Source organism: Bos mutus, chromosome 4 (assembly GCF_027580195.1).
Source record: "Bos mutus isolate GX-2022 chromosome 4, NWIPB_WYAK_1.1, whole genome shotgun sequence".
Classification (NCBI taxonomy): Eukaryota; Metazoa; Chordata; class Mammalia; order Artiodactyla; family Bovidae; genus Bos; species Bos mutus.
This window is the reverse complement of record NC_091620.1, coordinates 21,381,034-21,406,958: the sequence shown is the minus strand read 5'-3', so window position 1 is coordinate 21,406,958 and position 25,925 is coordinate 21,381,034. Positions and strand designations below refer to the sequence as shown.

The 25,925-nt window shown below is 46.7% G+C and overlaps 1 protein-coding gene across 1 annotated transcript in view; it reads right to left on the bottom strand.

Moving 5' to 3' along the window:
* The window catches only part of KIAA1549 (KIAA1549 ortholog), a 126,329-nt gene that overhangs the window by 74,930 nt on the left and 25,474 nt on the right, over positions 1 to 25,925 (bottom strand). The window contains exons 2-3 of the mRNA XM_070369200.1: positions 1,821 to 4,508; positions 483 to 571 (exon numbers count right to left, since the gene is read on the bottom strand). Of these exons, the coding sequence (XP_070225301.1) occupies positions 483 to 571; positions 1,821 to 4,508 (2,777 nt within the window). The remainder of the gene's footprint in view (positions 1 to 482; positions 572 to 1,820; positions 4,509 to 25,925) is intronic.

Here is a 25,925-nt window from a genome sequence, read left to right as displayed (position 1 = left end):
CCCCGTTGCACGTGCTCAACAGCCACACGTGGCTCACGGCTCCATTCAGGATGGCGCCAGCCTAGAACGTGGCTGTGTGAGCTCAGCAGGGGACAGGAGGCACTAGCAGGCGTCCAGCATAAAGCACCTAGAAACCCATCTCACTCAACGCACAGAAACATACATACACATTCCCTCTAAACTCTCATCCAAGCGCTTTCATGTAAATCAAAGGAAGCAAGATCCTTAGGCCATCACCCCAGACTCGAGTCTTAGAGCCCTTTGCTCCCACTCTGCCAACACGTCTGATGGACTAAACCTGGCCTCATCTGGGGTCAGAAAGGCTTCCTTGGAGAACTGGATGGTTGAGGGGTGATCCAAAGGAAAAGAAGGTGTCCACCAGGAGGAGGGAGGGGGAAAGAGGAAAACAAATGTCCTGCTCCCACTAAGACGAGCAATCCACCCAAGCTCCCCGTCCAGATTTCCACACCATGCAGACCCACCTTGAGCTCCACCACGCGGTTAAAGTGGGTCCTCAACACCTCTTTGATGGATGTGATGATATACTCCTGCACGGCTCTGCGGGCCAGCACTGCAAGGCAGGTTAGTGTCATTATGAACGTGCAGAGGACCCAAGGGCTCCCCTGGTCTCAGTGTGGAGAAAAAAGACCCAGTGTGTTCTCCTCCCTCCTCCCAGTTCCACCTTCCCTGACCACTCAGCTCCCTGCCTGCTCCTCCTCTCCTGCCATCTTCTTCCTTTCTATCCCTCATCCCCATCCCAAGCAACATGCAGAACCAGGTTGCTGATCAACCGCACATTATACTTCAGTGCATATGAACAGGACACTGGCTTGATGCACACTTGCCACTTCTCAGAGGAAAAGTGGGACAGTCTAATGGGAGACCACAGTCGCCAGACTTGTTCAGACATGACATCCGGGGTACTCCAGGTTCCTGTGACTTAAACAGCCAAGCAGCTGCAAGAGAAGCTGCTGCCTGTTGGCCAGTAACTCAGACAGCAGGCTGGGGAGAAGGTCAAGGTCTGTGACCCAGTTCAGAGGATACTAAGTCACCCCATGTTGCTCTCCTTGGCTTCTCTGATGGCTCAGATGCTAAAGAATCTGCCTGTAACGCAGGAAACCCGGATTTGATCCCTGGCTCAGGAAGATCCCCTGGAGAAGGGAATGGCTACCCACTCCAGCATTCTTGCCTAGAGAATTCTATGGGCAGAGGAGCCTGGTGGGCTAGTCTGTGGGGTCGCAAAGAGTCAGACACCACTGAGTAACTAACACTTTCATATAAAAACAAAGTTTCCCCTCTTTTCCAGGAAAAGTGAGAACAGTAAATGAATAAGAAATTGCAGTGGAGGCCCTTACACATTTGTCCAACTAACTGCTTGAACTAAACATGAAGGCATTTTACTTTAACTGTGTCATCTCTGTATCCAACGGGTTATGAACTCCAAAGACAAAGATCCCAGCAAACACTTCTAAGGCTCATCTAAATCTGTTTTCATTGCTGCTAATCTGTAATATTTTGTGGGCACTTACTAGATAAGCCAGGCACTAGGTTAAGTATTTTATATGCATTAACGCATTGAAATCTCTATAACAACCCAAAAAAGTTAAGTGCCACCATCCTCCCTGTTTAACAGTTGTGGAAACTGAGGCTTAGAGAAGCTAACTGTCTGGAGAACTCACGGGAGCTGGTAGAGCAGTGAGGAGTTGTCTGGATCCAGACCTTATACTCTGCCCCAAAGCTGCACATCATATACGCGTTTTGTATCAGCACCTTTGGAAGATCACCCCAACTGACAGAAGGGACGTGAAGCAGGGGCTTACCAGTTGTGATCAAATAGGCATCAGGAACTGTAATATCACACACGTATGGCGACTTGGTGGTGACCAGCGCTGGAGTATGAACTGATGCTTCGGGAGTGGGGGTGCTCACAGGATGAAGGGACAGTGCGGGGAGAACTGTGCCACCCTCGTGGAGATCCTGACTGGCAGTTCTGCTGTTCAGGGTGGTGTGGCCAGAATTCTCAGGGGCACCACTGGTATCAGATATGCTTGGTTCAGTGGAGGTGTTCCTTGGTAGATCCGCGGGTGTGAAGGACGGCCCATGCGAACCACCTGCAGGCTCTGCAGGCAGAGGCGAGGGGGTCACGTCAGAAACAGACGAGGATGCTGACGGCAGGTGCCTGGCAGTGACCAGCACTGTGCTGGCAGGGGTGACTTCCGAGAAAGAGGGTAAGACAGACATGTGATCGTTTACAGCACTGAGATCACCAGAAGGTGCCAGGGTTGAAAAGAGAGAAGGTTCAGTTAGAACAGGGGAAGTAGGAACAGCAGTCCAAAGTGACATGAAGTGAGAGTCAGCAGTCAAAACGGGCTCGGAGATGGAGGGCACCAGGGTGGTGACTGCGGATTCACGGGACGTGAGTGAAGACTCAACAGAGGAGGTAGTTTCAGTGAAAGCTGAGGTAAAATGAGCTTCAGTGTCTGTAAGCGACACTGTGGGCGCTTCAGAAAACTTCAGGGAATCAGAGGGGAAGCTGGAGTGTCGTGACATTGCAGAGTAACCAGGGAGAAGAGTGAACGTGCTTAAAAGAAAGTCTGAGCTTGGCCAGGGCTGAGAAAACTCCAGGTTTGTGGAACCGGGAACAGAGGGCTGCGGTGACTGAGAATTGATTGCGTCACTCAATGTAGGTGTCTCAACCAAGCTGGAAAACGCCTGAGAAACAAAGGTAGACAGATCCCTTGACCTCAGAGATGGAGAAGCAAATACTTCCGAAGATGGAGGGACGCTGCTGCTGTATTCCAGCGGTGGAGTAGAGAAAAAGCTGGATGCAGAACCCCAAATACTTGCAGTTTCAAGTTGGGAAAAATTGACAGGTTCTCGATCCAGGAAAAGCGAAGACTCTGCCGGCGGGTCCAAACTGTAAGATGTAAAAAGACCTGGTCCGCTGACGGCGAGCGACGGCGTGTTTCTGTTTGCTGTGATGGGGTAAGAAGAGTCTAGAAGGACCCCGGGGGTGACCAAGGACGGCACAGCTGTCACGCTGGACGGCATCACTTGAGCGACAGAGACGGAGCCCAGAGCAGCATCAGGTGACACAGGCACCGAGGGGTGGCCGTGGGGAGGGTACACCTGCACAGTTACAACACTGCTCATCTCCCCCTCGGCTGAAACACCGATGCTGGTGGCTGAGATTTCCCCAGATGGAGAAGAGAGAGGAACCATCGGCCTGGAGGGGAAAAGTGTATTAAATTCTTGAGAATCTTCCTCAAATTCAGAGAAGTCCGTGACAACACTGCTCAGTGGAGAGATGCTGCTGGCTTCCAAGGGGGTGGGGGACAGGGTCTCAGCACCATCGCCCGATCCCGTGTCCTTCTCCGTGAGGCTCGTTGACAGCACAGGCCGGGACAACACTGCAGCACAGGACACACACCACGTGTACGGTCTGAACGAAGACACCGGGCTCCAGACGTGAGAGTCACCCACACCACTTGGGACCACTGAGTGGCCAGGCAATTCTGATGCCTCACTGGAGTCGCCGGGAAGAAAGGGGTTATGTGACACGCCAGCTGATTGAGCAGAAAAGGATCCAGATGCCAGAGGAGTTGGAAACAAAGCCCAACGTGCACTGCTGCTGCTGAAAGCAAGGACCATCGGTGACAGAGCTGCAGGACGGTGTGTGCCTGGAGAGACGGTTTTGTCTAGACTCTGACCCAAAGCAGTGGTGACATCAGGGTACCTGTCCGTATCTGTGGCCAGAGCATCCTCTGGAGACGGTGAGACCTGCCCTGACGGGGGAGATGGCTGCTGAGTAACATCATCACCTGGTGGCCAGGACTCGGAAGACTGTGAGCTAAGAAGGAGGGTTCCTGAGCCCTCTGCTCCTGAAGCCATGATCTCCGGCAAAGTCCTGCTTGACACGTGCCCACAAGCATCAGAAGGATAAAACACCAAATTCCTACTAGGCATTGGAATTATGCCCTCAGAAGTGGGAAAAGCTGACTGAAAAGCATTGAAATGCCCGGGGAGCTCAGCATGCGTGGTTGGTTGTTGCTCTGTGTTTAGCCAGGCTGACGTCACTTCTTCATCTTGTAAAGGTATGACGGGTAACGATGGAGTCAGCACGGACTCTAAGGTTTCTTTGGGCGGCTCTGGAGGACTGACTGTGACGTATCGTACCGGAGAAACCACACGGGAGGTGGTCCAGTAAGTCTCTGGCAAGAAGTTGTCCATTTCATCGTCATCTAGGACCTCGTTGCTCGTCACTGCCACATAATTTTCCGCAAAGATGCTGGGATCTGCTGTACTTTGGGTCCATTTTCCTTGGTTAAAAAAGGCTGTATCAAAAGTCATGGTGGATGGAGATGATGTGACGTGGAGAGAACTGCTTTGCAGGGACCCTGGAGCGGTTTCTGTTAAGGCCACGTATGCAGTGCTGGGCACAGCACTTTCCCTCGGCATGAGCTCCACGGAGGAGAAAGAAAGATTGTGCTGTTCCAGAGGGAGCTCATCTAAGAAAATAACAGCTGAGTTCAGTTGAAAGGCAATGAAAAGTCACACTGATAACATTTTGTTTCAGATATGAAAATATTCTCCATCAACAGGTACCCACTCATTGAATATCCACAATTCAAAAACAACCAAATGAAAGCCAGAACTTGCCAGTTAACTGTCAGCATAACACTAGCAAACATTCATAAATTTGAGCACCACTTTTTACTTAAGCATGTTGTGTCTGTCTGTCTATATACACACACTGACATGTTCCTCCTGCCTTATCACACCACCACAGAATACTATAAATAGAGGAGGACGTACAGAGCCATCTCATCTCTTCTCACTTATCACTGAGAAAGAGAAGTTCGGAGAAGGTAAGTAAATCAGTTACATGACCACCCAGATGCAGGTGGAGCTGGAATCTTAGTAGAAGCCTGCCTTGATGCCCAAGCCCGTTTTCCTATTCGTTCAGAAGAGTTGGCTCTAATGAGAAATGAACATGACTACTTTGACAGCACCACCGGCTATGCAGGGAAGAGAGTTCAGCAGTTTCCTAGTTATAGGACCTTCCACATCCAGGCTGCAGACTACCTCCAGGCTCACTTCTCATCCTTCCCGGCTCTACTCTCACACCATCCCAACTACACTCTGGCTCAATGAGCTACCTGCAATTCCCTAAGCCCAGATCCTCTGTGGCTCAGTGATGTGCACATCCCTCTCCTTCGCTGCCTGGGATGCACTCCCTCTGCTCTCCACCTGGATTATTTCTACCAGCCCTGCAGATGCAGCCCAGGCACCACCTCCCTCCTCGATGCTCCAAAGGTGGGTGAGTGTCTCTCCCTACCTGTCACATCCCTGATCGTGTCCCACTGAAATGAAATGTCTGCTCATTACACTCTGAGCATTTGGAGGACAGAAACTATTGATCTCTCTCCCTAGTGCCTAGCACAGTGAGTGACTTATACTAACAGCTCAATAAGTCAAAAGTGAAAGTCGCTCAGTCGTGTCCGACTCTTTGCAACCCCATGGACTATACAGTCCATGGAATTCTCCAGGCCAGAATACTGGACTAGGTAGCCATTCCCTTCTCCAGGGGTCTTCCCAATCCAGGGATCAAACCCAGGTCTGCAATAGGCAGATTCTTTACCAGCTGAGCCACAAGAGAAGCCCAAGAATACTGGAGTGGGTAGCCTATCTCTTTTCCAGTGGATCTTTCCGACCCAGGAATCAAACCGGGATCTTCTGCATTGCAGGCAGATTCTTTACCAACTGAGCCATCAGGGAAGCCCTTTAAACTCAATATACAATATAAAATACACAGCAAACAGCAACTTAGACATAGCTGAAGATTTAGTGAACTGGGGAACAGACCTGGAAATTATTCAGAATGGAGCACAGAGAAACAAAACAAGGAGAAATACAAAAGAAGGCAGTGAAGAACATACAGAAGGCAAAATGAGATAGTACAACACACATTGGATTAAAGTTTTAAAAGAAGGAATGGAGGGAACTGGGTGGAGGCAATATTAAAAGAGATAGTGCTAGAAAAAAGAGACATGAATCCTTCAATTCAGGAAGACAAAGAATCACAAAGCAGGTGAATTTAAAAAAAAAAAAAGAAAAACCCATACCGACACACGTGATGATACCATAGGACACCAAAGACCAAAAAAATAAATTAATAATAATAATTGTGCAGGTAGTCAGAGAAAAGGAATGGCAATTAACCATCAGGTAACTACTTCACAGAACTAGGAGCCAACTAACAGTGAGACAATAACATCTTCAACATGCTGAGAGAAAATATCTGACATCTAGACTTGAATAACCAGCAGTACTCTCTATTTTTAAAAATAAGGACAGTTTCAGATTTTTTTAAAAAGTGGTTATACTAACAGAAGACCAATAGAAGAGTCTCTCTAAACAAGGATATACATCAAAAGAAAAGGTGATTATCCTGGAGGGAAGATCTGAGGATAAACAGAGAATAAAGGAATGATAAAATGTGGTTAAATCTAAACAAGCACTGATGTTATAAATGAACAATAAAAATACTACCTAATCTGTAAGGTTACAAGAGACCTAATACAGAATTAAGATAGCTTGTTACATGGCATAGAAGTCGAAAGAGCAGCATTTAGACAAAACTGAATAGATCTTCTGTGTACACACTAAAATTTGTAAATTATATTCAATCATAAATTTATATAGATGAACTATTTCTAGCTGGTTCCATTAGCATCTGAAAGTTAAAAATTTACACCAGACAGAAGCTGCTTACTTTAAAGCTGCTCACTTTCTATGGAATATGACTTTTAAAAATGAGTAGATAATTAAAGAAGAAAACTGTTTCTCAGAGATTTTAGGTTGTTTCATAGCAATATTTATTAGGCATCTGTTGCCTTCCATACAGCTAGGCTCTGGCATTTCTGGTCTATATGCTTTTACTATTTACCTGCCACATTCCAAGCATGGATAAAAGTAAAGGTGGTACTTACTACAAATACAGTAAAGTAGCAGCTGCTCTCAGAAGTGATACATTTGAGAGGTAATAAAATAACAATATGTGCAACTATGCAGCACATAGATTTAAAAGTTTTCCTAAGAATAAATTATTTTATGTGTTTGAAAACTCTGCCATGATTTATTTTGAAATAGAAGACCTGAAGAAAAAGCAAGATCCCTTCTTAATCGAATCAGAAATATACTCATAAGTGCACTGGAAAACTGCAAGAGAAAAAACAGCAAAGAGAGAAGCATTTAGTGGCTAATTTATGAGCCCAAGTATCTGATGCAACTTAGAATTCAATCAATTCTGCCTACAAAGGACAGGGAACAGGGAAGGCAAAGTGATCAAAAGAATGAAAAATTCTCCTGGCTAGTAAAACAGAGGAACAAAAACTTCCTATTAAGAACTGTGAGGTGAGCCAAGCCGTGGTGCTTTCTCCCCCCTCCTTTTGGCCAAGTCCCAGGAGAAAGAAATCAGCTCTAAAGAGACAGCCGCTGAAATGCCATGGGAATCACTTCTGTAGTTAATTCAGGAAGAGGTTAGAAAACCCAGGTGAGTCTCTCCCAGTAGAAAAGGCTTCCAAGACTAATTTCAAGCCCTGGAGATCAATTTTCAAGCTCTCAAGTTCACACAAGAGTGTAAGGTTTTCTCTTGGACAACACGGAGAAAGGAATGGGGATGATTACACGCGTGATGGGGGATCTTGTTAAGATATGGGCACTGTCAGGCAGGGCCGGGGCAGGAGAGGGCCCGCTGAGCTTCTGCATGGCGCCCAGGTGGGGCCAGACCCACCCACACCCTGAGTAACAAGTACTGAGCCACTTTCTCCTGTGTAGACGGTACAACGTACCTTGCACCCACTTCTCCTTTGTAGGTCCCTGCCAAGCTGCATGGAACAGAGCAGAAACTGCCCAAGTGCCACGCAGATTCATAGTGATGAAAATTCACAATGCAAACCCATAGAAAGCACATCAAAGGGAACTAGCCTTTGGGTGACAATGCTGTGTCAGTGTAGGCTCATTTACTGGAACAAATGTACCGTCTCGTGGGGGATGTTAACAATGGGGGAGGCTATGCGTGGGTGGGGGCAGGGAGTATATGGGAAATCTCTCTACCTTCCTCTCAATTTTGCTAACTGAATGAACCTAAAACTGTTCTTTAAAAAAATAAAATAAAATAAAATCTTGGGAATTCCCTGGTGACCCAACAGTTAGTCAGGACTTCATGCTTTCACTGCTGAGGGCCTGGGTTCAATCCCTGGTCAAGCAACTAAGATACCACAAGCTGCACAGTATGGCCAAAAAAACAAAACAAACAAATAAATAATATTTTAAAAAATAAAACTTTTTTAAAACTCATGTGTGAGCTGCCTGTCTCTAGGAAGTTGCTGGTTTCATTCACACATGCATAATCTGGTATTTATCCTTTTTGAAAGTTGTATTTTTCCATCTGGAAACCTTCCCTAAATACACCAGTCAAACATGGCATCGTGGACTTTTCAAGCTGAATGGATCCTTTAAGACCTTGGCATCCCCCTCACATGGCAAATGAGGCTCAGGGTTTAAGCTGACTTGCTCAAAATAGCATCAGGGCAGAGCCAGCCTAGAAAGGCAGGTTCCTAAGCCCTCACTGGTTGAATGCTCTTCACACCACACCAGGCTGAGGCAAATCAGCCTATTTCATTAAGACTGCTAGTGAATACATTACATTGAAAAACACGCTAAGTTGTGTTATAAATGAATTGAAAGTACATGCTAAATTCTGTGCCCCTGAAACCTATGCCAAGGCACACTGAGCTGTGAGGTCCCACCGTCCACGCGGGGCAGCTCACAGCTGCAGGCACGGGCGCTCAGAAAACAAAACATCCTCTGAGGGCTGGCCTGGAAAACCCAAGGGACAGCAACATCAAAAACCTCTAAAGAGCTTTCATCCAAATAGAACCATTACTTTAGCTTCTCTGCTGAACTGTGGAGTTTGCAAAGCAGGGTGAGTCATCTCCACTTCATGGCTATTAAGTCTGCCACAAAACAAGAGCCTGCTAGAATCTCTAGGTGTTTAAATACAAAAGCAGTCAGATAATTAAACCAATACCCAATGTGGCAAATCTTCAGCACCTTTTACCTACTTCTTAGGCTTTCCTAAGAGGGATTTTAGTGCCGTTCTTAAAACCATCCTCCTCCTTTTCCTACCTTTCATTTTTCTCTCCCTGGTTTAGAAGAGTATGCCTCTTCTCTTTCTTTCTCCAACCCCAACTGTCTATTAATACCTTCTACCAGCTACCTATCTTCTACTCTCTCCTCCAAGTGGTACTGTTGTTATTACCAAATATCTAGTAGATAAGAAATACTACTTATAAAGACGAATTTATCAGGTCACATATATATAGTAACATAAAGAACATCTGAGTTTTATGTGGTCTTTTGATGAACAGAAATGATCAGTTTTAATGTGGTTAAATTTATCAATCTTTTCTGTAATTGTTTGAGATTTGTGTGTCTGTGTCTTAAGATGGAAAGCTTAAATCCCTCCCTAGAGTAAAAGCCATTGTGATATCCTTTAAAAGCATAAAGCAAGAATGACACAATCGGAATAATGATCTAAAAGTCCCTCCTACTACAGCGTGAAGAACAGGTTAACCAGGGCCAAGAGCAGATGCTGAGTAAAGGGGCTCATGAGAACTCTGTTAATTTCGCAGCTTTGCTTGATGTCTAAGATGCTTTCCAAATAAAAACTAAAATAAGTCGGGTTCTCACTCAGCAGGTTGGGCCTGGGGCTCAGGACTCGGTGTGGGCACCTGTGTTTGCTGCTGTTCCTGTTGTGGTGGAATCTGTGTTTTGAAAACCACACCACAGGTAATACTAATGCCAAGCACAAAGACCCTTCTTTGTGAGGACCAGACTGGGAACAATGCTGACGGAACAACCCACAAGAGAGGAAGAAGTAAAAGGTGCAAAGCCCAGAGGGCTGGGAAGGAAGAAGGAAATGGGGTCCAGAGGGGAAGCAGACTTTGACCCTCACCTGGAAGAGAGGGTGAGTGCAGACTGGGCATGATGCACAGATTTGCTAGAGAGTACTGAAGGGGATTCTGGCCTAGGGTGGGGACGGCAGCAACCAGGTCAGTGGAGGATGCTGAAACAGGCATGAGAGGATATAGCCAGGCTCTGTCGGGGGAGCTACAGCCTGAAACCAGAGGGCAGGCTTCACAGGTCCCATGCGGTTTGGGAAACTGTGGTTCCCGATTCAGCGTTTCAGGTTGGATCTGGGGGCTCAGCCAAAGAACAATCACCAAAGAGCTCTCTGCACAGAAAAGACTCAAGCTCGAGGTGAATAAATAGTAACTGCTGGCCAGTCCTCAGTATTTTAAAGACCTCAGGTGGCACAAGTGGTAAAGAATCCAACTACCAATGCAGGAGATATAAGAGATGCAGGTTCAATACCTGGGTCAGGAAGATCCCCTGGAGAAGCAAACGGCAGTCCACTCCAGTATTCTTACTCAGAGAATCCCACGGACAGAGAGCCTGGTGGGCTACAGTCCATGGGGTCGCAAAGAGTCAGCCATGACTGAAGCAACTGAGCATGCTGGCCAATCTGGGTATTTTAAGACCTCAGCACTACATAAAAACTCTTTTTAGAAATCCTCCTTTGATATCCTTTGTTTCTCAACTATTATTAAGTCACAAACACCAGTAAACTTCCTGAATCGCCATAGTGCCCATCTGTCATGAATTGAACTGTGTTGCCCAGGTCTCTGTGTTGAAGCCCTAACCCTCCTGTGACGGTGTTTGGAGATGGGGCCTTTAGGGAGGTGATGGAGGTTAAAGGCAGTCATGAGGGTACGGTCCTTCCTGATCTGACAGAACAGGACCCTTTATAAGAAGAGGGAAACCAGAGCTCACCAGCTCCGGGTGCCCGGGCACGGAGGAAAGGCCACATGAGGACACAGTGAGAAGGCAGCATCTGTAAGCACAGGCGTGGCGCCTCGACAGACACCAGCCCTGTCGGCACCTCAATCGTGGACCCCAGCCTCAGAGCTAGAAGGAAGCCAATTCCTGTTGATGTCACACAGTCTGGCGTTTTGCCAGGGCGGCTCAAGTGACCAAGACAACACCATTCATTCCTGGCTCAAGCAAAAGGCTCTGTGATAGAGTAGAGACGACAGGAAACCTGTGGGCCTGAGGCCCGGCCCCGGCCCACCACGGGCCCAGGGGCTGCCGGCCCTGAGTAACTCACACATCCCTGGGTCTTGGCTCCCTCTTCTCCTCATGAGATACAACGTTCCTGAAAATGGGTGTGAAAGCGTGGACTTCCCCTGTCCAGGCCTGACATGTAACCCTATACTTGCCTGCTTGCTTGTGAGGGTTACTCAGTCAGGGTTCTCTGTTGTTCACAGTGGAAACAGCTCTGGCCACACAAGCACGAAGGGATTCAGTGGGAAGACACCAGAGGGTCTACGGAACGAACAAGGTGGCTCAGGCTCAGAACACAGTCAAGAGACAAGTGATGCCGACAGTGAGGGAGCCGGCTGGGGTCTCTGCAAGGAGAGTCAGCTGACACCGCCCGGCCGGAACCACGACTGGCACAGCCGTCAGGGGACCCTCTGGGCCTTTGCTTCATGACCTCACTCCTGCAAAGTTCAGAGTCCAGCCAGGAGTGCCCCACTAGCCTCACCCAGGTCACAAGCCACACTGCCAGTCAACCCTGCAGCCTTTGGACCTTGGACATAATATGGATTCCCCAGAAAGGGAAAGAGTGGTCCCCAAACTGGCACATGGCTACTACATCAGAGGTGGGGGCTTCAGTTTTAACTGGAAAAATAAAAGCTAATAAAAAGCACAGCACTGGCATAATACAATCCTGGTCAGAGAGGGAGACGACAGCTCCAGAACCTTCCACAGATAACAGAACTGGGTTCCGTTCTGTATCAAACTTGCTCAGCTCCCTAGAAGAAATCTGCTGTAGTTAGTCACATCTTCCCCTTCTTCCTCAAGAGATGGAGATACAGATAACAATTAGTGACATCACTGAAACAGGAAAAGAACTAACGAGCAACTTCAGAAAACAACAACTGCAACCATACAGTCCTGAAATAATGGGCCCATGAAGCTTTTCCACACGCATACTATTATCATTGAAACACCAGGATAGCTTCCCATTGGGATCTGGGCCTCTCTCTCTCTGTGCACGATTTTTTTATTTGAGGAGGTAAGGATATTAAAATGTTGGTTTAATTCAAAGCATGTTTGAATATTTGTTGGGAGATGTTCTGTCGCACTTTATCTTTTTCCTAAATAAAATGCAATCCTCTTTTACCAACCTGGAAAGCAAGGCTGTCAGCACTTTAAGTAACCAAAACAAACTCAACTAAATACTCAATTCACTAAGAACAAAGGCGAAAAAACTCTCAGTCGGCCATCTGTTTCTAAAATAATTTAATTCAAAACACAGTCCCAGAACAACAGGGAAAAGGACACCATCAGCTTCAAGATAATCTTCCATCTCCAATTTCACTCGGAGCTGGAATGGCACACGACATCCTGTGACTAAGCATGAGAAGGCACTTCACCCCCAAACATGGGAGCCCGAGGCCATCAGTCTCCGCGCAAACACACATGTCTGAAACAAAGTGACCAGGAGACACATCTGCCTCCTGGGTGGCTCCCCTCCCAACAGTCCAGAGCTTATGCTCAGTACCTTAATTCACCTCTAAGCTGAGTTTTGACTTTATATCAAGGGAGCCAGAGGCCTAAGAGAGAGAGTGGGGGGCCACGCTGGCTGGAAGTGGCAGCACGGACAAAGGCTCCACGTCTGGACAATGTGGGGTGTGTTTGCGTAACAAACAGTAGTGGCTCCACTTGGTTGGAGAGAACACTAGGAAAGCTGGCTGAAGAGCGTGAGAATGTCAGTGAACAATGGGGGAGCCACTGGATATTTGTAGCAAAGTGGGCTTCTTATCAAAATTACCCTGCAGAAGAAAAGAAAAAAAAAGCCTGGCAGAGCAGAGAGAAGCACAAAACTTCAATCGCACCCACAGGTACACAGCCGTCGGGGCCAGGAGAGAGGACTGTGTGACAGATGAGAATGCAAGAGAAGTTACAAGACAGACTGCACAGAAGGCCAGTAATAAAGTTAGTTACTGATGACATGGATGGGGCAGGAAAGAAGAGTCAGTCCAAAGCAATTCTGAGTCACAGATTCAACTGCCCGCTACAGACTATTCCACCTGGTTATCTAATGCATGTGTGCTCAGGCGTGTCTGATTCTTTGCAACCCCACAGATGGTAGACCACCAGACTCCTCTGTCCATGGGATTTCGCAGGCAAGAATACTAGAGAGGATTGCCATTTCCTTCTCCAGGAGATCTTTCTGACCCAGGGATCGAACCCGTGTCTCCTGCATTGGCGGACGGTTTCTTCACCACTGAGCCACCTAGGAAGCCCTGGGTATCTAAAAGGTACCTAACAGGCCCCTAAGAAAACCTGATCCTCCCTCTTTGGATATTAATAAGTCCTTCTCACAGTCAGGATCTTGTAATTCACTCTCAAATCCTTCGAGCCCTGCCACACTGAAGTCTGGGCCCTTAATCACTGCTTGATCATCATCAGCCCCTGTGAGGAGACGGGCTTTCCAAGGGCCTGGAGAGCACAGGAGGCAGGGATGTTCTGACATCCTGGACACAAAAGCTGCTTCCTTGCTCACCCTGAGTTTGGTTCAAGAACCAGGAGAACCCAGAGGATCCTTTAACATCCCTCTGATGGCAAAGAAGCGGCTGCGGTGACAAGTGCTTCCTGAGTGGTGTCACACACCACCAGTACAAGGAGTGGTGGCCCAGTAAGGGTGAACACCCCCAACGTGACAATTTCCTGTTCATCACAGCCTCCCGAGAGCTGTGACTACCTGCTTCCCATGTGCCCCAGCCCCTAGGGCTCTAGGCCCAAGAGGAGCCATGCTAAAAAATGCTGTAATTGTCAGGAAATTCAGCCTGATCAGAAGTGTGCTCCTGCCCAGGGAAATCCATCAGGGCTGTGGTCTCTCCCCACCAGCCACAACCCACCCTAAATTCCTGAAGCCTCTCCTAGCACCTTCAACCCATCTGGAAGGTGTTCTAACACACAGATCCAATCCTTCCATTTCTGTGCATCTGAGGTTTCTCTAAAGCAAGCAGAGAAATAATCCTTCCACGACATTCCAGTCTTAAGATCCTCCAAGGGTCCCTAACAGCCTTCGGAAATCCACAGTCCTCAGCTGTGACACAAGAGCCCTTATCTTCCGGTCACATCCTGTCCTGCTGGTGTCACCTCCCTGACAGCCAGCCCACACACTCCCACCATGCAAAGTTTTCTCTGACCGCCCTGCTTCTGGAAAGGCTGGTTCCTCGCCTACAAATACCCATCCCTCCTCCTTTCCCTAACTCCAATCATGCTCCCAGACTTCTTGTTCCCATCACTTCCAGAACCTCTGTGTGCTTTTCTCATACAACTTAAAACTGTAATTTTGGCTTACTCATCTCCCTCCCCGAGCCAATGACCAAGATGCCTGGAGGAAAAAACTGTATCGTTCACATCTGTCTCCCAGGTTTAGCCCAGAGCCAGACGTGTCCATTCATTCATCAATCATTCACTTGTAAATCCAACAAATGTCTACTGACGATGGAAGCAAAGTGCAGGGTGTGAAGTGTCAACCAAGACAGAAAGGTGTCCTGCTTGGGGGCCTCACAGTGGAGAAGAGGAGACAATCATTATAAATTGAGAAGACGGCTAAGGACATGGCTAAGGCAGGGCTGGCGAGAATGGCGCCCAAGGCAGAGCACCAAGAGCTGGTGTGAATGGTGCTCAGCCAGCATGGGGAGCCTCAGACGAGGCTGGCAAGGAAGGCAGGGAACCAAGTCCAGGTGGAGGGAAATGTGATTCTAGCGCCCAACTGAGTCATTTGGGCCAAGGATACCAATTTGGCGATCATCTACAGAGAGATGGTAACAAACTGAAGTCAAATGACTCCATCAAGGCAGAGAGAGAGAGAGAGAAAAGTTCGACCCCACACTCTACAGCGCTATGTTCATTTAAGGCGTGGTGGGAGAACCCTAGATTCTACACCAGTCAGAAGAGACCACCTTTAGCAATCATGACCAGAGTGCTATTTACATACACTTCTACAAGCCAACTCAGTCAAGCACACAAATTATTCTCCTCCTGACTTAATTTATTTCCATTCACTGACAATCTTCCCCAAACCCCCTCTTCTGCCTGTTTATTGGTATGAACAGCCTACTGATTAGCAATTATCCATAGCGTTAACTCTCTAAGTATCTGTAATTATGACTTCTCTTGGTTTATTTGAGGGCTCCTGGGGACTTCAGGATGAGGAATAACATGAAGTTAATGTAAATACTAATTTGCCAAGAAACCAACCAGACCAAATATGCAGATAAGCCAAAAGGCAATTTTCCAAAAGCTGAGGTTCTACCAGACTGGAGAGTTCTGTATTTGTTTTCACTATTTAAAGTGAAGTGTTTAAATGCCACCAGTAAACCAATTTCAGCATTTTTAACTTTTTATTATGAAATTTTCAGACATATAGAAGCTAAAAGACTGGAACACATTATCCAGTGTGAACACCAGCTTTCTCTATGCTCACTTCATCTACCCCTCCTCACAGCTTTTTTTTAAATGGAAGTAAAGCAAATTGCAGACACCATTTATTTCACTAGTATCTACTTCAGTGTCTCTGATAAGGACTTTTAAAAATCATAACCACAATCATTATCGCAGCCAACAAAATTAAAAGTAATTCTTAATATCATCTAATTATCTATCCCACACTTAGATTTCCTTGACGGCCTCAAAATATTTTTGTATAATTGCTTTTTGCAAATCAGGATTGAACGCAGGTGCACAACTGCTTAGGGTAATGTGTCTCCCAAGCCTCCTTTACTTGGTTAACAGGTCTCTCCTGCCTTTTTTCTTTTTTAAATCTCTCGTTATTCACTTGCTACAGAAAAAGGTCGTTTGTCCCTGTAGACAGCCCTTCTATATTTAGTTGACTATATTCTCATGGTGTCATTTAACATGTTCTTCCAACCCTCGAATTTTCTATAAACTGGGTGTTACATTAAGAGGCTTTATGAGATTCAGGAGCAATGTTTTTAGCAAGAGTACTTTCCAGGTGCCCCACTGCATCACATCAGGAGGTACCTGATCCCTGGCTGTCCCGCTGGGCAAGATACCAACATTCATCCGGGGCTTTAGGTGGTGACAGCCTGCTCTATCCGTCATAAAGCCCTCCATCAATGTCTCACCAAACAATGAAGCAGTCAAGAAGGCCACTGCTCACATCTGCTATTTCCTTAAGAAGGCTGAGTTTCTTAATCCTACTTACTCAAAGATATTCCTAACGCTCACAGATACAATTACAGAAAGAATAATTCTTATTTGGTATCTGAAACAATAACATATTTGTGTGTGTTTGAGAACATTTCTTAAGTCACCTAATTAAGAATTCAATACAAAGATGCTGACCCCTAGACTTTTCTTTAGAAAGATTACTTATAAATGACTAACTGTGCATGTAATACAGTAAAGTTCTATGTCTGTCTCTCTTTCTCTGGAGTTCAAAGTTCCAAAAAGACAGTGAATAAAGAATCAAGAAAACCTTAGAAAGTATGCCAATTATGAAAGAGCAAAGGAGGAGGAAATAGAAATGGCAGAATATTTCCCAAAGCAGTACATTTATTTTAGTCCCTTTCCAAAGGAGAGATTAATGAAGTACCAAAATAACCCTAAGACATAATGGTTAAACAGTTTCAATTTCTACTTCTTCCCAAAGCTCTTAATTAGAGTTTCTAGAAAACAGCCAAAAAGAACCTGAAATCTTTTTCTTCCCTATTCCGTAGTCAGATGTTAATAAACAGTATAATACCTGTGTGGACAGAAGCAGGAGACCTTGCCTCCAAAACTGGCAATGAGAGTTAATACCACCTGAAGAACCATGTAAGGACCCTGAGAAAGCCTCCATCAATAGCCAAGCCTCCCAGAACGCCTGCATTTTCCCTCTTGGGCTAGAGATCTTGCAGCTCACTGAACTTCACCAGCCTGGGGCAAGCAGGAGGGGAGGGGAGGGGGCACCTGTCGCCAGGTGTGACCTCCAGGTATGATGATGAGAGAGGCTAAATGCCACAAAAAGAAGAAATAACGCAATAATAAAAATGTTGCAATGACTGCCACAGAGTTGTATACTTAACAATCAGTGGAATGGAAACTTTTATATTATGTATATTTTACCATAGCAAACAAAACAAAATGTTGCAATGGCCAACTAAGAGGGTTACAGGCTCTTCTCAACAGTAACCACCACTCAGGCCAGCCACTGGATCCATTATCCTTCCCACCTTACTGGTGAAGGAGATGAGGACCCAAAAGATGAAGTACCTTGGTCAAGGCCCACGGTCAGTAAGTGGTTCGGGTTTGAACACGCATCCATCAGCTTCCAAAGCCCCTGCTCTCTCACAACACCACACAACCTCTCTGGGGAGGGTGTGTCGAACTGCACTCAAAAGTTTTCAAGGCACATTTCTAGATTATCATTCTTGAATAGCTATACGCAAAAAATCTTCATAATTACACAGCAAACAAGAATTCTGTTTTATATATATATATTTAAGATTTAAAATTTTTTATTTATTTTTGACTGCACTGGGTCTCAGTTGCTGCACAGGCTTTTCTCTAGTTGTGGCGAATGGGGGCTCTTCTCCAGTTGCGGCTTCTCGTTGCAGCGGCTTCTCTTAGTTGTGAAGCATGGGCTCTAGGGCTCGTAGGCTCAGGAGCTGCAGCATGTGGGCTCAGTAGTTGGGCTCCTAGGCTCTAGAACACAGGCCCAATAGGTGTGGTACATGGGCTTGGTTGCTCCGCGCACATGGGACCTCCCCAGATGAGGGATTAAACCCATGAATTGGCAGGTGGATTCTTTACCACTGAGCCACCAGGGAGGCCCCAAGAATTCTATATAATAAAAATGGCTTCCCAATATGTTCCTTACATGCCAATACAGCCCTATTGACTTGAAAGGCATTAAACAATATTTAAAAGAACGATGCAGTAAAAATAACATCTCAACACTAAATCCAAAGAGGCACGAAGCTGGCTCCTGGCTCAGCTCTGCATCAGGACCGCGCAGGGTGGTGCCACAGGAGGACTCTGTAAATGGTAAAAAGTTGCCTAGGTCCATGGGAGCCTTCCAGGAAATGGGCTTTCCTGGGCTTTGGGCTGGTAACACATTTACTCCCCTGACAACCCAGATAAACTAGAGTTTGGGCCGGAAGCAATGAATATAGAGGATCACTATCCCCGGCAACCTAGACACGGTTCCCCAGGGCCTCACACAGTAGATAGAAAACTACAATGTGTCCCTCCAGGTTGCCATCCTCAACACTAAGAAAGAAGCACAGATACAATGACAGAGCGCCTCGTTTGTGACAAAGACAAGGACAATGGCTCCAGAGTTCTCACTCTGTGCCCAGATGCTTTTACAGGTCCTTCCTGATGTTCACAAAGCCCTCCAAGGAAGCTACTGTTAGCATCGCTGTTGCACCAACAAGGCAGGCAGGCTCAGAGAGTTCTAGCTTGCCCAAAGCCCGGCAAGAGTCAGGACTAGGATCCTGGGCTCTCTGCCTCCAGCACCAACAACATTCAAAACTGTTACCCTACATTAAGAAGACAATACCCACCTCAATATATGGTGACTATTTAAAAGCAACACTGTTGCCAAAAAGCACAAGAAAAGATGCTCCATGTCATTAGGAAAACGCAAGTCAAAACCACAACGAGACACCAATTCACACCCACTAGGATGGCCGGAGGAGCCTGGTGGGCTGCAGTCCATGGGGTCGCTAGGAGCCGGACACGACTGAGCAACTTCACTTTCACTTTTCACTTTCATGCACTGGAGAAGGAAATGGCAACCCACTCCAGTTCTTGCCTGGAGAATCCCAGGGACGGGGGAGCCTGGTGGGCTGCCGTCTCTGGGGTCGCACAGAGTCGGACACGACTGAAGCGACTTAACAGCAGCAGCAGGATGGCCAGAATTTTTTTTTTAAACAAGAAATTAAAAAAAAAAGTCCTGGAAGATGTGGAGTAATTGTAATGCTCATACACTGCTGGTGCATCCACTATGGTAAAGAGTTTGCTGTTATGCAGAGAATCACCATATGACCCAGTAATACCATCCCTAGGTAAATACTTAAAAACACTGGAAACCTGGTGCTCAAAACCTTCTACAGGAATGTTCCCAGCAGTACTATTGACAATAGCCAATCCCTGGAAACCACTCAAACACTCATCAACAGGTGACTGGATAAACAAAGTGTAGTATATCCATACAATGCAATTTTATCCGGGCATAAAAAAGAACGAGGTACTCAAACACGCTTCAACGCGGATGAATCTTGAAAAGGTTATGCTAAGTGAAAGCAGCCGGACACACCCACAAAGACACATACTGTACGATTCTATTTACATGAAATATCCAGAATCAACAAACCCAGTGAGCGAGAAAACAGATTAGTGGTTGCCAGGGGCTGGGGGCGGGAGCAAGAGAACCAGACAGTGAATGCTGGTTACACACAACACTGTAAATGTACTTAGTGCCACAGAACTACACACTTTCAAAAGGTTCTTCAATGGTAATTTCAGGTTATGTGTGTTTCCTACAATTTATTTAGCGTTGCGCTGGGTCTTCATTGCTGCATGTGGGCTTTCTCTAGTTGCAGTGAATGGGGGCTACTCTTCATTGCAGAGGACAGCCTTCTCATTTTGGTGGCTTCTCTTGTTTCAAAGCACGGGCTCCAGGTGTACAGGCTTTAGTAGCTGCAGGGCATGGATTCAGTAGTTGTGGCTCCAAGGCCCTAGAGCTCAGGCTCAGCAGTTGTGGCTCACAGGTTTTAGTGGCTCCGCAGCATGTGGAATCTTCCCAGATTAGGGATTGAAATCGTGTTCTCTGCATTGGCAGGCAGATTCCTATCCACTGTATCACCATGGAAATCTTACATTTTTTTTTTTTTTTTAAGCAACCAGGCCCAGGGCTTGAATACAAAAACTCCTAGGTGCAAAGTAAACCTTATCCCAACTTACTTTTGGTAAGCTCTCATTATTCTCAGGAGAAGGCAATGGCAACCCACTCCAGTACTCTTGCCTGGAAAATCCCATGGACAGAGGAGCCTGGTGGGCTGCAGTCCATGGGGTCACTAGGAATCAGACACGATGGAGCGACTTCACTTTCACTTTTCGCTTTCACGCACTGGAGAAGGAAATGGCAACCCACTCCAGTGTTCTTGCCTGGAGAATCCCAGGGACGGGGGAGCCTGGTGGGCTGCCGTCTCTGGGGTTGCACAGAGTCGGACACGACTGAACCGACTTGGCAGCAGCAGCATTATTCTCAAGCTGTCTTTCCTTTCTACCAGTGCAGTGTTTCTCAGAGTGGTCCTGCTCTCAGAATCCCCTGAAGACCTTTTAAGAATACGGATCTCCAGGCCTCTCTCCAGACTCTCCAAGGGGGCAGGAATGCACAGTTTAACACCTGCCCCAGTGCCTCAGCATCACCTCTAAGACTCCCATCCCTGTCCTTCTAGCCAGCAGGCCAGTTACTGAAGCTTCTCAGAAGAAAAGTGTTAATCAACTTCTTTCCACCTGCTGGCCGTGGATGCCTGAGTACCACCTCTGAGCTGTTAGCATCTGCTGTGTTTAGCTCTCAGCTGCACTTTCCAAGTCAAGCCTCCCCACCTGACAAAAGCTGACACTGGCCCCACTATTCGAAGTTCTGTTCCACTTCTGATCCACAGAGGTGGTTATCCTGTTTTTGAGACTGATGAAGTGAAGTGACGTGAAAGTCTCTCAGTCATGTCCAACTCTTTGCGACCCCATGGACTCTACAGTCCATGGAATTCTCTAGGCTAGAATACTGGAGTGAGTAGCCTTTCCCTTCACCAGCGGATGTTCCCAACCTAGGGATCGAACCCAGGTCTCCCACATTGCAGGCAGATTCTTTACCTGCTGAGCCACAAGGGATTGCATTTCATCTACCAATGTTTAAAGCATGAACTCACACGTCTTACCCAAAGACTGATTTCTGACTACTCCCACTTCAAAACCAGACTGCTAACATGTTTTCTTCTAGGCATATTATTAATAAAATTCCTTCAAAACACAACAATTTTAACCTAAGTGGCAGTTTTAAAACGTATCCACAAGTCTAGGTCAACAGCAAGCTTGGCAAAGAACATATTTAAGCTGGTTCCCCCTCTCTGAACTCATTAACCCCACCACCACTCCCCCAGTCTCTCTCCATCCTTTGCCAGCCTCTCCCCAGTCCTGTGTTTCTTATCTGCCTCCCATCTTCTCCCTTTCCTCAACTGGAATAACATAAGATTATGAAATCAAATAATTAAGTATACACATTGTTACATTTACTGAGGGAGGTTTCTATTCTCTGTTTTTAAATACTAGTTACAATTTGTTCTTTTAAATAAACTTTTTTTTTCCTCCTGCTTGTGTGTAAGCCTTGGTTGATTTCTCTAGAGGCATCAGTGGCCTCTAAGAGAAAAAGGCTCTTGATTGCTGATGCTATTTAAATAAGGAACACAGGGTATACTCAGTGAGAATTTTAAACCACCCCACTGTCATGATACAATTCCTCCTTCTTCTGCTTGGCTGCAGAGACAAAAAGAAAAGGCCCTCATAGACCAAAGATACCCTGTGCGTGCTCAGTCAGTCATGTCTGACTCTCTGCAACCCCACAGACTGTGGCCGGCCAGGCTCCTCTATCCATGGGGATCCTCCAGGCAAAAATACTGGAGTAGGCTGTCATGCCCTCTTAGGGGATCTTCCTGACCCAGGGATCAAACCCGCATTTCCTGCTTCTCCTACATTGTAAGTGGATTCTTTACCAGTGAGTCCCCATGGAAGCCCCAAAATACCTTAAGACAGAACTTTTAAAAAATGAAAATGCAGTCCTTAGAGGCTTAGAGGCACCCAGAGGACCCCAGTTCTTTGGACTCCCAATCCATTGTCTGTAGTCTTCATCCCCACCCTGACAATGACAACAAACGCCCCTGCAACAATACTGGCCCAACGAAGAACCCCTGCTGTGTGCTGCATCTTCACTGGGGAGGCCTAGGGAGGGTAGAAAATTACCCCCAAGTCACCCTGGTGCCTCCATTGCCATCTGGTGTAGGAAAACCCACAGCAGAATCAGGAAAGCCACAGCAGTGCATTCACTTGGAGAATCAATGCTAATATTTATTGACTGCCCGCTATGTGTTAAGCACCCTGCAGGCATTATACCGTTTAATTTCCCCAACACGGTGTTTTACAAAGGAGGAAACTGAAGCTAGACAGGTTAGGGAACCTGCAAAGGCTGGCTGCTAGAAGTCATGGAATTGGGGTTTCCATGCAAGCCTCCAGCCCTGAGCACTTGACCCTCTGGTCAGATAGCCCAGGTGGTGGTCTCCAAACTGATGGGGTGATACACTCCGTGAGTAAGTGATGAACCATGTGAAAGTGTGACCTGCTCAATAAAAGGTTAATTTAAAAAAATTTTAAACAAAGTATAATACCATGCCTGCTGATTCTGGCTAGAAGCTTGTGATCCAGGGTTTAGATACACTTGCTGGAAAATGGTTAAGTTACTGGAATTAAGAAAATTCTCAAAGATACAAAAAGTGTCAGAGAGTCTGAAGGTTCTCCATTTGCAATCTCAGAACACTCTTCGACACAAACGCCTAGAGAAGCAAGGGGGAGAAGAAGTTCAAGAGTGAACCTTGCAACTTGCTGGAAAATAGTTAAGTTACTGGAACCAAGAAAAACCTCAAAGATACAAAAGTTTTGGAGACTTTGAAGGTTCGTTCTCTTTTGTGATCTCAGGAGACTCTTATACACAAGTGTCTAGAGACACAATGGAGAGAAGAGGTTCAGGAGTGAACCTCACAAAATAAAGGGGACAGGGTGGAGGAAAAGGGGTCACAGAGATTCAGTCCCAGCACAGTGCCCCAGTTGAGGAAAGCAGGCTTGGTGAGGCCAAGTATTAGTTCATTCCAAGAGAAGACACACATCTACATTTTGATGCGAAATCTCCTGATTTTTAAATGCTGGCAATTCTTCTGACATTTACAAATAATCTTCAAGTCAATGAAACCACTTCATCAGGTTTGAACTCAAAGTCAGTGTAGAGGAGATGTTTGTGTCAGGATGAAGAGGCCCTAAAGCTACCTAGGAGTCACCAGCACTCCCTGCAATGTATGCAGAGGACCAGGGGCACCCAGGACCTGGGAGAGATCCAGAACCACCTGCAACAGCCCAGGATCCCAGAGACCCATGGGTGTTTCGCACACACCAAGCAAACACATCTGAGCCACTCCCCGGCAGGGCACGGGGCAGCACAAGCCCACGAGTGCAATGAACAGATCTGAAGTCAGCTGCCCATGCCAAGCCACAAGCCTCCTAACTGACACTACATTTTCAGGAAGATGGCTGAGGCCACCTTCAAGATCTGCACAAAACTAACCCTAACCCTGGCAACAAGCTGTGGACAAGTTTGTGTATGACATGACTGCACATGCTAATTTACCATTTCAGCTCTTACACCAGGACAGGGATTACACTGGGAGAAGAGGACTCACGGCAGAGCTTTGGATGGGCAAGTGACATTCTATTTCTTGATTTCAGTGTTATTATACCCCTGTATTGTTTGTGCGGGGCTTCTCTGGTGGCCCTGCCTGCCAATGCAGCAGACATGGATTTAATTCCTGGAACATCCCCTGGAGAAGGGAATGGCAACCCAGTCCAGTATTCTTGCCTGGAGAATCCCATGAACAGACGAGCCTCCATGGGGTTGCAAAGAGTTGGACACAACTGAGAGACTAAACAACAACAACACTGTGCAAATTCATTGGGTTAAACACTTAAGCGTACTTTTCTACGTACACATGCGAAAATATAGACAGATAAGTAGAGAGAGAAATACATAAAATTTCAAAAGCTCGATTTCTATGAAACTTGAAAAATCCTTAAGACACTTATAAAGGATCCAAACACCCACACTAAGCTGCTCACTTAGTTAAAGCCACTCAACTACTGTTTGGAAAAGGAAAGGCTGGCTACAAGTCTTCCCTCTTTCAAGCCTTACTAGGCTTCAAGAAAAGAAAATACTCTGTGTGAGCTTAAATTTGGGCTGTGAGATGAATTCTCGAAAAGCTGTATGAAAACTGCCTCTGGAATCTCTAAATTCTATACAAAATGCCTTAGGGGACTTGTCATTTAAAAACTATTCAGCACATGAAGCGGAGAAGGCAATGGCAACCCACTCCAGTACTCTTGCCTGGAGAATCCCAGGGACGGGGGAGCCTGGTGGGCTGCCGTCTATGGGGTCGCACAGAGTTGGACACGACTGAGGCGACTTAGCAGCAGCAGCAGCACATGAAGAATCACTTCCAGGGACTTCCCTGGTGGTCCAGTGGCTAGGGCTCCACATTGCCAATGCAGGGGACCCCGTTTGATCCCTGGTCAGGCAACTAGATTCCACATGCCAGAACTAAGAGTTCACATGCTGCAACTAAGATCAGGCACAATCAACTAAAAAATATATACATATATAAAGAATGTGTGTGCTAAGTCACTTCAGTCATGTCCGACTCTTGACGACCCTATGGACTGTAGCCCGCCAGGCTCTTCTGTCCATGGGATTCTCCAGGCAAGAGAATTCTCCATCGCCACAGCAGCTGCCATGCTCCTGCTCTCCCCTGGGGCTGAAACCTCACACTCCCATCAGATCATCTCTCCTACTTTGCTGAAACTATCGGCACCATCTCACACGAGGTCCCTGCCACCTTCGCCCTCACCTCCACCCGCTCCGTCACCACAGTTACCTCCCTGTCGTTCCTTCATCCCCAAGGTCAGACGCATCTCTCCCTTCCCCCAACCACACATCTCCTCTGAATAAGCTGAACCCCAAACACGGCATTGCAGAAGGCAGGCTCTGCAGGAACCCCCATCAATTGACTTCTCTCCCTTTTCCTCAGGGTCTTCTCTCTCTCCTGCAAACAGCACAGGCTTCCGCTTTCTGGAGACCTCTCCTTAACCCTGTTGCTGCCCCTCACCCTCTTTCTCTTTCTCTTTCCCTTCCCTGGGCATTTCCTGGAACGCACCCTTGACCTCCTCCCCGTGCATGGCCTCTTTGCTAGCTCTGCACCCACGGGGCTGGCCCAGGGGACTGCTTATGTCAGTCTCCGCAGTTCTGCGAGAGCCACTCCCAGGTGAACAACCGCTCGGGCTTAAGCTATCAACCCACTCATTAAATGCTGCTCTCCCCACAGAACAACCAACTCCAGAGAAGCACAACTTTTAATAAAGTACCCAAAACTTAACTCATCCCCCTGGGATGGTGCACGGACTATCTGAGAGATCAATAATAAAATGCTAATCAGCAAACACTCCTGATCGGGCAGAAATTCTGTACGTCCCGATGTGCAGACTACAGGAGAAAAGAACACAATATAGATGCCTGCACACTAACCAGGAATTTAAAAGTACTTCCTGAACTGATGTTACAGAGTGACCTCTGTAAATACTGCAGGATGCCATTGCTCTGTTTTAATCAAACAGTCTGGCTCCAAAATATAACTGATAAGTACTGAAAGATCAGTCTCTGGAATCAGACAAACTACGTTTGAATCTCCACTAATGTTGGGTTGATCAATCCTGTCCTCGGTGTTTCCAAACATAAAGTGTGGAAAATACATGCTCCAGAGGGTCATTAGATAGATTAAAATAGCACAGGGGACCCTTGGCTGCCAATCAGAATCATCTGCAGCACTGAACAGAATACTGGTGCTTTGATCCCTCTCCCAGAGGTTCTGACTCAGTCTGTCTGGGTATACTCTGGA